Source organism: Chelonia mydas, chromosome 3 (genome assembly GCF_015237465.2).
Source record: "Chelonia mydas isolate rCheMyd1 chromosome 3, rCheMyd1.pri.v2, whole genome shotgun sequence".
NCBI lineage: Eukaryota > Metazoa > Chordata > Testudines > Cheloniidae > Chelonia > Chelonia mydas.
Window position 1 is genome coordinate 4,797,278 of NC_057851.1, and position 15,158 is coordinate 4,812,435.

General features: G+C 48.4%; 1 protein-coding gene across 3 annotated transcripts in view; it reads right to left on the reverse strand.

Annotated features, from left to right (window-relative positions):
• EPHX2 (epoxide hydrolase 2) overlaps positions 1-15,158 on the reverse strand; it is a 128,664-nt gene that overhangs the window by 60,470 nt on the left and 53,036 nt on the right. For all 3 annotated transcript variants that reach the window (XM_043542032.1, XM_037893772.2, XM_043542031.1), the window contains exons 8-10: positions 12,932-13,010; positions 9,646-9,680; positions 8,832-8,858 (exon numbers count right to left, since the gene is read on the reverse strand). In XM_043542032.1, coding sequence (XP_043397967.1) covers positions 8,832-8,858; positions 9,646-9,680; positions 12,932-13,010 — 141 coding nt within the window. The remainder of the gene's footprint in view (positions 1-8,831; positions 8,859-9,645; positions 9,681-12,931; positions 13,011-15,158) is intronic.

The following is a 15,158-nucleotide window of genomic DNA, read 5'->3' on the forward strand; positions in this document are numbered from 1 at the left end:
TTCCACATGATGCCATATCATTGGTTCCAGTGTGTATCACCATGACTGGAGACTTACCAGATGACTTCGCAATCCCGTGTCTTCTCTCCAGGGAGACAGCACGCAGTCCTGCTGTCCTTGTGTCTTTCTCTGAAATCTGTCTGCTCCCCTCCACCGATGACGACTGGCTTCTTAGGACGGTTGAAGAATCTTTCTTGGTAGCTGCTTGCTTTTTACCACCAGGATGCTCATCAGGTGGGTCCACTGTAGCTTTCCATTCCATCCCGTCAGAGACAGGAACCTCAGTAGCTGACTTGCAACGTATCTGAGAACTGATACTTTGAAAGGGTGAACATCCCCTGGTTCTCTTTCCCCTCTTGGTCACCAGTTGTGAGCCCACTTCTTTGGTTTCTATTCTCTCCAGTTACATGATCACTGATTCCCCCCACTGGTGTCTGTGGCAATGATTTTGGAATCTAGTCTCCAAGAATCATAAAAACGTAGGGCTGGAGGAGACTTCAAGAGGTCATCTAGTTCAGTCCCCTGGACTCACGGCAGGGCTAGGTATTGTCTAGACCATCCCTGACAGGTGTTTCTCTAAACTGCTCTTAAAAATCTCCGATGATGGAGCTTCCACAACCTCCCTATGAGGGAAGACTGAAAAAAATTGGGTTTGCTTAGTCTGGAGAAGAGAAGACTGAGAAGGGACTTGATAACAGTTTTCAAGTACATAAAAGGTTGTTACAAGGAGGAGGGAGAAAAATTGTTCTTCTGAACCTCTGAGGACAGGACAAGAAGCAATGGGCTTAAATTGCAGAAAGGGAGGTTTAGGTTGGATATTAAGAAAACCTGTCAGAGCACCTGGTTAAGCACTGGAATAAATTTCCTAGGGAGGCTGTGGAATCTCCATCATTTGGAGATTTTAAAGAGAAAGTTAGACAAACACCTGTCAGGGATGGTCTAGATAATACTTAGTCCTGCCATGAGTGCAGGGGACTGCACTAGATGACCTCTCAAGGTCCCTTCCAGTCCTACGATTCTAATTGATTCTTCTCCTTCCTACGGACAGTGCTTTGTATTTATCCTGACTGAATTTCATCCCATGTAATTCAGACCATTTCTCCAGGTTGTCAAGATCATTTTGAGTTCTGATCTTGTCTTCCAAGCACAGATATGGACTGAAGTTTAGATCTAGATCTGGTATTTGAGATCACCCACCCCGCTTACCAACATTCTTTCCACTCCTCCAGGCCAGGATCGCTTTGCAGGGTTTACCTGCAACATCAATAGCAACAGTAATTTCTATGAGATTCTGGGCTCAGTACAGGATTAACGATGAACTTCGCCAGCCTGTGATACACAGAAAGTCTGACTAGATTATCTTTGGTCCCCTCTGGCCTTAACGTATTAAGCATTTATTGATGTAAATGGGACATCAATAAGACTTAGGCCAGGTCTACGCTACGGGTGCTGCCGTAGGTATGCTGCTAGAAGCCCGGAGTGCGGACGCAGGGAAGGTTGTGTTGTCCTTGGAAATTAATCTCCCCATCTGATGGTCGCTAGGTCGATGGAAGCACTTGATCACCTTCTCTGTGGGCTGCCCTGCACCTGTGGTATCCCCTGCTGATGATCCTAATGGTCCTTTCAGTCCTTAAACAGAAAATCAGAAATCCTGGCCCCAGCAGTCCCAGCACTCTGTCATGAGCGGCTGACAGGACATCAGCAGACAGGGCGAGCCCCGCTGTTACAGCACACCAAGCCCTGAATTCTTAACAGGTCCCTGTCGGCAGCTCCTTGTTTAGGACACACACTGTCTCACCCTGCTCCCGGATGTCATGTTCCCCTTTCCGAGCCACGCTTGTGCAGCTGAGGCGAGCAAAAAGCCCAATCCCTTTTTTGCTGGAAGCACTAAAACCACCGGCCTGCTCCCCCTTCCCGCCTCCCGTGCTGCCCGCTCCTTCACCGATTGCCACGGCAATTTATTAATCCCAGACTCAGCACTGAGGGGGTGAGAGATGAGGGGGGTTTCCATTCCACAGAGGACACCAAGTGGCAGGCGCCCTTAGAGAGAAGACGCACAGCCGGAGACGACCACCATGGTTAGGCTGGAGCAATTTTCCACAGCGAGGCATGGAGCCTTCACTCAATTAGGAGTTCAGCCTCTGTGAGCTAACTGGAGTCAAAGAACATGCTCCCTCTTCTGCCACAGAGCCGCCTGCTAAGAGGGAGGGAGGGACAGCAGCTTCAGAGACCAGCCCTGAATGGTTCCGCACAAAGGCTACGAGGCTTCGCGCTCTCAGACCAGCTCCCTCCCCATGCCCACGGCAGGCAGCTCCCCCAGGCAAGGTTGCTGTGACTGATGCATTAAGGCAAGTTTTCCTAGCTGAAGGGGCTGCAGGACAGGAAAGGCCATCACGGGGGCTGGGGTAAGGCACAGGCCCCCAAGCCTCTCCCACACCCTGAGGCAGCTGCATGGCTGTAGTGTCGGTAAAATGGATGGGCACCGTGGAAGCCCCCGTGTTCTGCTGAGGCCTTGTCCATGCTGGGATTGTTACCTGTGTCTGCTCGATTAACGCTAGCACCAGTGTACCAACCCACATTACAATCACACCTTCCACTGCAGCGTAGGCATAACCCTAGTGAGCTGTCCAAGGTCACACCAAGAAATTGAACCCAGGAGCTCCCGAGTCCCAATCAAATCCTTAACCGCAAAGCAAACCTTCCTCCCCAAGATCCAAGACCATTCCCTTCTTTCTGAAGTCTTCACTATTTTTGATGCTCTCTGATTATAAGGTGAAGTTCTCACTGATGGAAGATGCCAGCCTGGCAGCCTTGGAGTCCTTCATTCACAGGGCAGGCTCAGCACCTGCACTGCCCACTCCCCAGGTAGCAGGTCCAAACCCTGACCTGGAAATATTGCCTTTAGGGCTAAGAGGGGCAGTTCAGTCTCATTCAATCCCAGGTTGCTGCTGAGAACGGAAGCCCAGTTTGCGTCAGTTGCAACGGACATTTTGGGCAATGCAGCTACTGGTCCAGCCAGGATTGGAGACAGGCCATCAACCCATTGGCCTTCAAACAACCAGATAACTTTAATCTCCCACAGAGCAGGGGCAGCTTTGAACTCATGACTTTGGCAGCAAAAAACGACATTATTCTAGTGCCAACCCCTTGATTGCCCCTTTAGTGTCGGTGTCCAGTTAGCCGGGAAGAAATTTCACACACAACTGCGATTCTTCCCCTCACAATCAGGTGGAAAGTGCTCCTTGGCCTCCTGAAGCTCAGGCCAGCTCTTAAGAGCCGGCCTTTCCCCTTCAGTTTCATTTTTTTGTTTTCCACTGGAAGCGGGAAAAATGGGTTGCACAGTACCCCAGGGCGATGACAGAGGCCTTCTGAAATGCTCTGCACCCACACACCTGGGGAGCCAAGTCCACGACGCCTTCCCCAGCCTTAACGAGAGTCCTGATCAAAGATGAAATAAGCCCTCAAGCCCTGCTGGTCGCAGAGCTCAGCAGGGCTCCTTCCCGTCCCACATTTACCCACAAGGCAGGCGCTAACCACCCAGAACTTCTTCCAAGATGCAGAGCAGGCTTCTTGGTGACCCCTGCCTGCATTTCCAGCTCTCCCCCCGCAGAGAAAGAAGAAGCTGACAGAGAAGCTCTGCAATTGGGCAAACTATAATCCGCTGCGGGTTCAACCGAGTCGTCAGAACTCCTCACCCTGCAAGGAAATGGCTGCTTTCACCCACAGCAATGGCCCAGCCGCCTGCAGCATGAGATGCCATCCCGTCCGCTCCCCATAGGTTCTTTGGAAATAATAGACGAGCTTGGAGAAAGCCAAGCGCTTTTGAGAGCTAGCCGGCAGCCGTGACTTGATCACGGCACGAGAAGGGCACATCTCACAAAATGGAGAGAGAGAGGCTGGACCAGTACCTGGATGGGAATCCTCAAGGGAACAGCTAAGTCTCACAGACAGTCATATCCAGTCTGGCTCACTGTTGGACTAATGGCCTAGCATGGCATTGGGGAATGCTGTACTGCCCTCTTGGAGATGGCTATGCCGTGTTCTGCATCCCACTTATGGATCCTGAACCATTGAGGGGATGTGTGCCAGAGGATTGCTATTTACTTCCCAAGCAGAGTGAAAAGGAATAAGGAAGTCTCTTCAAATACAGACTTACATGACAGGGTAACAAGCCTTGTGGATGGGGGGAAGCGGTAGATGTGGTATATCTTGACATTAGTAAGGCTTTTGATACTGTCTCGCATGACCATCTTGTAAACAAACTAGGGAAACACAACCTAGATGGAGCTACTATAAGGTGGGTGCATAAATGGTTAGAAAATCGTTCCCAGAGAGTAGTTACCAGTCGTTCACAGTCATGCTGGAAGGGTATAACAAGTGGGGTCCTGCACGGATCAGTTCTGGGTCTGGCTCTGTTCAATATCTTCATCAATGATTTAGATAATGGCATAGAGGGTACATTTATAAAGTTTGTGGACCATACCAAGCTGGGAGGGGTTGCAAGCGCTTTGGAGGATAGGATTAAAATTCAAAATGATCTGGAAAAACTGGAGAAATGGTATGAAGTAATTAGGATGAAATTCAATAAGGACAAAGGCAAAGTACTCCACTTAGGGAGGAACAATCAATCAGTTGCACACAAACAAAATGGGAAATGACTGCCTCGGAAGGAGTACTGCGGAAAGGAATCTGGGGGGGTCATAATGGACCACAAGCTAGATATGAGTCAACAGTGTAACGCTGTTGCAAAAAAAGCAAATATCATTCTGGGATGTATTAGCAGCAGTATTGTAAGCAAGACAAGAAGTAATTCTTCCGCTCTACTCCGCACTGATTAGGCTTCAACTGGAGTATTGTGTCCAGTTCTGGGCGCCACATTTCAAGAAAGATGTGGACAAATTGGAGAGAGTCCAGAGAAGAGCAACAAAAATGATCAAAGGTCTAGAAAACATGACCTGTGAGGGAAGATTGAAAAAATTTTGGTTTGTTTAGTCTGGAGAAGAGAAGACAGAGGGAACATGATAACAGTTTTCAAGTACATAAAAGGTTGTTTCAAGGAGGAGAGAAAAAAATTGTTCTCCTTAACCTCTGAGGACAGGACAAGAAGCAATGGGCTTAAATTGTAGCAAGGGCGGCTTAGGTTGGACATTAGGAAAAACTTTCTAACTGTCAGGGTGGTTAGGCGCTGGAATAAATTACCTAGGGAGGTTGGAGTCTCCACCATTGTGGATTTTTAAGAGCAGGTTAGACAAACACCTGTCAGGGATGGTCTAGATAATGCTTAGTCCTGCCTTGAGTGCAGGGGACTGGACTAGATGACCTCTCGAGATCCCTTCCAGTTCTATGATTCAATGATTTTTTAAATTTAACTGTTAAAGTTGTGGCAACAAAAATGAAGAACAAGCCGTAAGTTGAAAATTGCAACCCTCAGCTGCTGCATGGAGGAGTCTGTTACTAGAAGGCAGAATTTAGCTCCCAGCCACTGCATCTCAGCTCGTTAATTTCAAACTTGAAACAAGATGCACATTTTCAACAAGGAGGGTCATTAGCCATTGGAGCACCTCCCCAGCGGATGGGATGGACTCTCCATCAATTGGAGTCTTAATAGAGATTAGACCTCTTAAACCTGAAATCCTTGGGCATGGTGCAGTAAACACTAGGGGAAATTCTGCAGCCTGTCGTATGCAGGAGATGGTTGGAACCATCCCTTCTGGCCTCCACATCTTTGGGGAGAAGATGGTGGGTTCCGTTGTGGAAGAAGGCACAGATACATGAGCAGGAGAAGGATAAAGAAGGGGACATGTCCTACTGGCAGGACGAAGGCAACATGGGGAACGGAGCAGTAAGATCAGAAATGCAGGCCAAGATGTGCAGACCCACAGGGATGAGAACAGACAGCTTAAAGGCAATAGGAAGAGAAGCTTCAGAGAGCACCGGGGCTGTGGGGAGAGACTTACGATTTGGAAGCACGCAAGCTACGCTATTCCTGAAAATAAAGGTTGGCAGCAAGTTTGCCCATCAGCTGGCAGGATATTTCTGAGACTTCTGTCACTCATCAGGTTATACACCAGCTGGAGTACACAAGCACAGCAATTCCTTCATCCTCCCTCTCCATTTCAGAGATGTCTAGAAGTAGCGTGGTGGGGCTGCTGCATTTATGGTCTCAGCAACTGGTCAAACACACACACAGTCTGAGACTGGCTTTTCCAATCCACCTGGGATCGGGGTCACTCTGGGCTCCTCTTCTTTTGTGCCTCATCCCCCATAATGAGGGTTCTGGGGACCAAACTGGTCCCTCAGTGGAGCTGTATGACCGTCAGTGGGTTTGCACGGATGTCACCAAGTGGGGCTCTGTGAGCAGAAGCTAGGAGACCATTCTGCTAAGGCACAAGGAAGAACACACTGCAGTTTACTTGCCTGTAACCAGGCCCTGTGGGGCTCTCAGGAGTGAAGCAAGAAGCACTGTCATGAGGGTCAGCTGCAGTTCTGATGCCAACATACAGCAGAGCTGCTGAAGAAGCCCCCCCTTCCCCCCGGGTTTTTGTTAAAAAACAAAAAACAGTCTCTTTACAGAGCAGGACAGCATTTCAGGCTAGGCTAGCTCTCTTGGAAGATGTTCCAGGATATAGCAGGGAAAAACCCCGACAGATACTGACATATGCCTGTGTCACTACTCTCCCCCCCACCCCACCTCCTCCCCACCCCAGACACTGGTCATCTCATTTAAAGGAGTAGGGATTGATTCTAGTCTTTCAATGGGATGGAAGCCACTAAACACTGTCCTAATTATATTGTCAAGGCAGATGAATGGCCCCAGTGGTGCCAGGAGGGTATATTATTTAATACAAGAGGTGTCAAGCTGCTGACCTTGTCATTTGCTGCTTTGCTGCGCACCCGCCCATGTGTCAAAGGGAAAAGCGTTCTCCATCACCGAAGGGCAGCGAGACAGGATTTGCACGTAAGCAAATGAGAGGTGGATCAACCGACCGGCTAATGACATACTGAATGAATTCCAGACAGAATGAGATCAGGGCCCAATTAAGTCCAGCGTCCTGTTCGCTACAGTGTCCAGTAATAAATGCTTCAGAAAAATATGCAAGGATCCCTGTGGAATAACCTACCTATCTTTTTTCTCAGCTCACGGCAGCAAGCGGGTGGCTTACACCCCAAGGCATGACTGTTTAAATACCTTCTTCCAGCTGGGCTACTCTGTTCACAGTATCCACAATGATTTTGATTTCTCTTAAACATGGTCCTCAATTCTTGGCCCCCCGACACCTAGTTACAGCAAGTTCTGCAGGTTAATTATGTAAAAAGACATTTCTTTTCATCAAGTTTTAAATGTTTGCCTTTTAGTTTCTCTAACTGCCTCTTTTCCATGGAGGGAAGGAAAACCAGGAGCACTCAATTCACCAGTCCGATACAATTCATTGCTTTGTTAACAGCTACCATGTTTCCCTCTTATTAAATCTCCTCAGTAGATGTATCAGCCCCAGGTTTGTCCATTTCTCTCCATACTGAAGTCCTCCCACGCCGCCACTCGCTGGCACCCTCTCGCTAGTGATGATTGAAACATGCCCTGTTATTCCAGCTTCTAGAGGAACTGCCAAATTACTCTTCCAAACTATACAGTGATCTCGTAAATTGAGCGTCCTTCTTCCAAGCACTCCACAGGGACCAAACGCGTTTCATTTGCAGCCTTCATCTAAATAAATCAGCGCAGTTCTCTAGAAGTGAAAGGCTAGCGCAGGAACCCACTTAAAGCAAGCCACTTCTTCACAAAGCCAGGAGAGAGAAAACGGCTGGGGATTCCCCAGTAGCTGGATGCTGAAGCTCTTACAGTCTCGAGCTGCGCAAGCTCCTGCGTGGATTACCTGCCCCTTGAAAGACACAGGGTGTCTACCCTGCAGCTGGGGGCATGCTTTCCAGCTTGAGCGGGCAGCCATGTACTAGCTCTGCTCGAGCAAGTGTGCTGAAAAGAGAAGCGGAGCTGGGAATAGCACGGGCAGCAGTACAGGCTAGCTGCCGGAGTACAAACCAGCCCGGAACCCCTGGGTACATACTTGGCTGGCTAGCCCAACCCACCAGCCACGCTATCCCCCAGCTGTACTGCTATTTTTAGTGCACTGGCTTGGACAGAGCTAGCTCATCTGCCTACTCAAGCTGGGAATCATGCTCCCAGCACAGACATCCCCTCGGGCCACTGTGTGGGTAACGTACCACAAGTCTGCAATTCTTTGCATGTCCTCTATAAGAGAGTTCCCTTCATCCACACAGCCCCCTCTCTTCTCCACCAGCCCAGGGAACCATTTACTTCTGCAGTTAGTAAAAAGCAAAGCCCAAGAACTTATGCTGAGCTAGTCAAATGCAACAATTCTACAGGTTAATTGCTGTAAGAAGAGAAGAGACTGCAATCACTGCCTTCATCTCTTAGGCAAGCACAGCAATATCTCCCAGCAGAGGCTGTATCAGATATTAAACTAATACTAGGTTTGATCTTAGCCAAGAGGCAGAATTAAACCATCCACTCCAGCTGCTCAGCGAGTCACCAGGGATCTGCCTTTCATCTTCTCTCCCCCACTTTAATTCAAGATTACAAGAGATAAAGCTTTACAGGCATTTCCATCATCTCTCGTCTCTCCCTGGCAATTTCTGTTCCCAGCAAGTCTGGGGTAACATTGAACAAGGAGGAACGGTGGGTACAAGTTACACATCTAATAATGTTTTTCCCCAGGATCTCTGGCTGTGGCCCAAACCAACTCCACCATTTGGATTTGTACACCTCTGTACACTGAGCAAAGGAAAAACATAAGCCACAGGGGGTTTCTCACCAGTTTGTCCAGGAAAACCACAAGATCCTGTGAGGGGGAAAAAAGAAACAGATAATCAGATTTCTTAGCCATGAACATGTCACTATCTTAAGTGCCAACAGGTTACAGAAGGCTGTTTGCCTTTACTAAGAGATCTCCAGAGTCACCTGAGATCCAATACACCTCCCCATCCCTACAAGGTCAAGGCCCTGTACTCCAAGCCCTCTGTTTAAGATTAGATAGGAAGGATGGTCTGGGAGGGAGACACTGGGCTGGCATTCAGGGGATTTGGATTCAAATTGCCAGCTCAACCAGAGCCCCTGTGTGCCTACAAGAGGTCACAATTATGCTGAAGTTCCCCATCTATAAGATGAAGATAACATTTTGTCTTTTTAGACCTTTGGGGCAGGGACTCTCTCACTATGTCCATGCAGAGCTTCGCACGATGGGCCCTGATCTTTGCCCCTCAGTGTTACTGTCACTACTAATGAAGATTATACAACAAGGAGACCTCATACTGGCATGAGGGAGCCTTTCCTTCCAGGATCTGCGGTATTGCGTGTAGCCTGGCAGAAGAAGAGCAAGCTTCACTGTACGACACTGCAAACCACTAAGCAGAGAGTTGGATTTATACTGCACTCCTTGCTGAACTAAGTTCAATAGCAGAGGTCCCCCAAGTTGAAAACAGCAGCCATGGAACTGCCTTTGTTCTCCCACCCCATCCTGTACCCTTTTCTACCGTCCAGAGACGTACCCGGGTCAGAACCTTAACTAGGGAGCTCCATAATACACACAGACCTAGGTCACAAACAGAAATCAGGACACAGTCTCCTACCTTGCATATTTCTTCCTGGGAATATTCTTCTATGTCTGCAAACAACAAAAATGAATTATTGAGCTCAGTTAAGTGCCTTTCCATTTAATTTTTTAACATTCTAAATCTGCCATGTACCAGGCTGCGGCCCCCTGGCTCCCACCAGCTCTACAAAAGTTCAGTACACACCAGGATTCATCTCATCAGCCACTGCACCATCTTTAAGGGGGGCGGGGGGGGGGGGAAATGGGATTGTCCCTAGGATTTCCATAGGCCTGCTCTGGGACACTGATGAAGTACGGCTGCTGGGTTCAACCCCAGAAGTGGGTGCATGTTAGTGGTGGTGGCAGCAGGTGTGGGGGGGGGGCGGGAGGGAGGGGGAATGATCCGAATGATCCTTCTATGGCAGTTTGTCAAGTGCTTTGGGGTTCAGGATTAGAGGCCTGGCACAGCAGAAGGACGTGCTGATCCGATTTCAGATTCAAGGGCAGGAGGCGGTATCATGAAAAAGCTCTCTCTGCCTGCAAGGTAAAACAAGAAGCCCTCCTGAAACAAATTCTGAAGTCTCCTCCTGTAAGCCCTGCTGTGGAGGATTGAGGAGTAACTACAGGGGGGATTTAAGGAGACAGCAGGTACTGTCACTTCCCAAGCTGGACTATGACCAGGGCACCAGCAGCAAAAGCCACTCAGCGACTGGAGCGATGAACGGTGCTATAAGGGACTAGGTAGATGGAAGCAAAGATTAGAAAGTCTTGCAAAAAAAAAAAGCATCAAGGAGCTCTAACAACAAATGGGTCAGGGCTAATCTAGACCAACAGGAGCAGAGATCACGTCAGCACCAGACCCTGCAGAAACCAATACATATCAAGAGTGTACTATGGTCCCCAACCCCTGCTGACTGTGATCCTAGGAAAACCAAGGCCTTTGTACCTACCGCAGGAAGGAAATTAACTGCAGTGACCCTACAGGAGCTGCTCCCCATGCACCAGCAGGGGTTGGCTCCCCCACATCCACTCTCTGTCCAGACATAAAAGCCCTCTGGAAAAATGCCCCAGCTGTGCTCAACCAGTTCCTAGGCAAGCAGCTCAGATGTGCTGGCCTGATTTAAACAACGTTGTGAGTGACGGGATACTTTACCACAGGAAGCAAATGAGTATTTTCCAACCATATTAAAAAGGAACTCGTCAGTTCAACCACCGGTTATTGGGCTTGAGGAGGGAACCAGCCAGCTGGCGAGAGCCTGGAGAGCTGGTGTAGGGGAGAGGACCGGCATTGTCCCTTCTGGCCTTAGATCTACCAATAAACATGGCAGTGGGTGTAACTCAATGAGCAGATGTGAGGGGGCTGGGAAACATGGGGTGTTGGAAGGAAGTGGGCTCGGGGTAGCCATTAAAGAGGACAGCGGGCACTGGCAGAACCTAGGTAGAGGCAGCTGCAGAAAAGGGAACTGACATGGCCCTCCTGATCTCTTGTATGTAGTATCCCTTTTCCCCCAGACCTTAGACTGCAGACTCCTTGGGCTGATGTTCTTCTGTGCTTCGCTAGGTTTGGAAAGCGCCCAGGGCCAGATTTAGGTGCCTGAAGACAGAGGCGCCAAACAGGACTTACAAAAGTGCCTAAGTGAGTTAGGTGCCTCTCTGCATCTTTAGGTGCCGAAATACCTGTGTCAATCTGGCCTCTGGTCCATTGTGGGCACCACAGCAACGTTCATAGTGAAACGGTATTAAATTAACAGAGCACAAAGCAGTGAGGGCTGCTGCTTTGATCAGGCCTCAAGATTAGCAATGGCATTTCACAGGGCCTTGTACCACCAGCTCCCCAGCCCTTCCCTTCCCAGCCTGCCTCGATGTTCACTCTCAGAGTCGTGCGCGAATGCCCTGAAGCAAAAACGAAGATGCACTGTACAAGAGAAAGCTATTTGGCTTGACACAGATATTGCATAACAATGTGGTTACAGCCTGGACCAAAACCCAGTTAGAACCAGCAGGTTAGGAGGGCTCTGGGGATCCCAGCCAGACGCCCAGCCTCTGTAGTAGAGCCACGCAGGGGAAGACTCAGGCAAGCAGGGTAGGGTGGGTGGCAATAACAAACCCACTCTACCAGCTAGCCACACCATTCAGCTCCTCCTGCCTTGGGACAGGGGAGTGCGTGCTGCACTGTTATTGCTATTCATCAGGCCTGGATGGCTCCAATGATCCCTCATTCCCCAGGCTTCCAGATGGCTCAGGGGATTGTTAACAGGGGACAGAGCCTCTCGCTCCTAGTTTGCTGGTTCAAATCCAGCCCAGGCTGGTAGTGACAAAGTCACTGAGATCTAGCAGCTGTTGGGTAGTTCATGCAAGGAAAGAGGGTGTTAGCTGTCAGCAGCCAGGGCGTTCTCCCTACGGAACACCACCACTTGTTGGCAGCCGCAGCCAAGGCCAAGGATGGAACGGGTCAAGGAAGATCACCACCTTGGGTTTTCTTACAAGGTTTCCCATTCAAGTGCCAACCAAGCCTGACCCTGCTCAGCTTAGAAGTTAAAAGGGGCAACTTGGGTATCTACAGCCAAGTCACCTCTTCTTGAGCTATTCTCCCAAGGCATCCTGTGGGCAAGTTCACATCAAGGTTGTGCCAGGGGTGGAAAGAGACAGAAAATTAAAATAAGACAGCCTGAAACGGTCCAGTGTCGTGAACAGCACTTTTATAACTGACATGCCAGGTGGTTTCCTCCTTGACACCAGGTAAACACTGGGAGGCTTTTGTATTTACTTTCCCTGCTTCGTAAGCATTTCAACTCCAAGCCACTTCTTAGACAAACACTAGAAGGAACAGATTCCCAGGGTGAGCTCAAATCACACCAGGAGATTCTAGGAACCCTTGGGAGGTTATGGGGGAGGACAAGGGTGGGTCGGCAGACATACAGATACCAAGTGCATGTCAAGATGGTTTGGGGCTGCTGTTCAGTTTGTGCCACATCACAGACTTAGAAGTTAGCGCAAGGGAAGAGATGTGTCAGACTATCCGGTTCTTCTCCCTGCAAGGGTGCAATTCTTCCCTATAGTCCCTATAGTCCCAGGAACTTTAGCAAAGGACAGGACATTCTCCCAAGAACCAGGGCTTTCACTACTTCCCTTAGGAGACTCCTGCAGCCTAAATAGTTCTCACAAAGAGTGAATTCTACCCAATATTCAGCCTCAACTTCACCACAATAGTCCTAGCTAGGACCCAGCACCTTTCCAAACAGACACGCCAGAAGGCGGCGGAGCAATTTATCTCTGCCCTTCGTTGCTGAAGGGAGGAGGAGAGGATGTGAAACCCGACTGACCTGGGGGAGCAGTGGAATCTCCGTAGCCTTTCATATCCAAAGCCAGGACCCGGAAGCCAGCCTCAGCCAAAGCAGGGATCTAGAGCAGAAATATAAAGAAACACGTGACCTTGGGAAACAGACGTGCATCTGCTGTAGCTCACCCATAGCTGGGAAGTGGACTTCCATTTATTTGAACTGTCCCCTTTTAGCATCCGTCACTATAGCTACTATGAAACATCAGTCACAAAAGCTAAGATGCCACGTGAATTCCATATGCTGGTAGGGGCATAAGAACGACAGACACTGTTCTAGCAAATCTTTGTAGCCAGGCAAACACTGGGCAAGACAATCCAAGCCAGCTAGCACCACAATCAGAACAAGACAAGAACGAGAAAGTCAGCCACTAAAGAGTAAAGGTGCCTTATGTGGTGCATTGGCATGCCGATTCAGGCCAAGGCAAATTCCAGAGGCTGAGACCAAGAGAATAAACCCTGTATCAGGGCAGAGATTCCTCGGGGGTTAGAGGTGGAATGTGAACATCATACTAGACATTCAATCAGCGAGAGGGAAAGAGGGCTGGGCAGCAGAGCTCATTTGTGCACAATCACCCCTTGGCTGTGGGTTCAAAAATGTGCTTTGGGTCATAGAATCACAGAAGCGTAGGACTGGAAGGGACCTCGAGAGGTCTAGTCCAGTCCCCTGCACTCAAGGCAGAACTATGCAATAACTAGACCATCCCCGACAGGTGTTTGTCTTATCTGTTCTTTAAAATCGCCAATGATGGAGATTCCACAACCTCCCTAGGCAAATTTATTCCAGTGCTTAACCACCCTAACGTCCAACCTAAACTGCCCTTGCTGCAGTTTAAGCCCATTGCTTCTTGTCCTATCCTCAGAGGATAAGAAGAACAATTTCTCTTCTTCCTCCTTGTAACAACTTGTTATGTACTTGAAAACTGTGATCATGTCCTGCCTCAGTCTTCTCTTCTCCAGACTCAAACCCATTTTTTTCAATCTTCTCCCATAGATCGTGTTTTCTAGACCTTTAATCATTTTTGTTGCTCTTCTCTGGACTTTCTCCAGTTTGTCCACATCTTTCCTGAAACATGGTGCCCAGAACTGGACACAATAGTCCAGCTGAGGCCTAATCAACGTGGAGTAGAGCAGAAGAATGACTTCTTGTGTCTTGCTTACAGCACTCCTGCTAATACATCCCAGAATGATGTTTCTTTTTTGCAATAGTATTAAACTGTTGACTCATATTTAGCTTGTGATGCATTATGACCCCCAGATCCCTTTCCACAGTACTCCTTCCTAGGCAGTCATTTCCCATTTTGTATGCGTGCAACTGATTGTTCCTCCTTAAGTGGAGTACTTTGCATTTGTCCTTATTGAATTTCATCCTATTTACTTCAGACCGTTTCTCCAATTTGTCCAGATCATTTTGAATTTTAATCCTAAACTCCAAAGAACTTGCAACCCCTCCCAGCTTGGTATCATCTGCAAAGTTTATAAGCGTACTCCCTATGCCATTATCTAAATCATTGATGAAGATATTGAACAGAATCAGACCCAAAACTGATCCCTGTGGGACCCCACTCGTTATGTCCTTCCAGCATGATTGTGAACCACTGATTACTCCTCTCTGGGAACGGTTTTCCAACCAGTTATGCACCCATCTTATAGTAGCTCCATCTAGGTTATGTTTTCCTAGTTTGTTTAGGAGAAGGTCATGCGAGACAGTATCAAAAGCCTTACTAAAGTCAAGATATACCACATCTACTACTTCCCCCATCTACAAGGCTTGTTACCTTGTCAAAGAAAACTATTAGGTTGGTTTGACACGATTTGTTCTTGACAAATTCATGGTGACTTATTTATCACACTATCTTCTAGGCGTTCGGAAACTGATTGATTATTTGCTCTATTATCTTTCCTGGTACTAAAGTTAAGCTGGCTGGTCTGTAATTCCCTGGGTTGTCCTTATTCCCCTTTTATGATTGGCACTATATTTGCCCTTTTCCAGTCTGCTGGAATCTCTCCAGTCTTCCATGACTTTTCAAAGATTATCACTAATAGCTCAGATACCTCCTCAGTCACCTCCTTGAGTATTCTAGGATGCATTTCATCAGGCCCTGGTGACTTGAAGACATCTACCTTGTCTAAGTAATTTTTAACTTCCTCTTTCCCTATTTTAACCTCTGATCCTACCCCCTTTTCACTGGCATTCACTATGTTAGATGTCC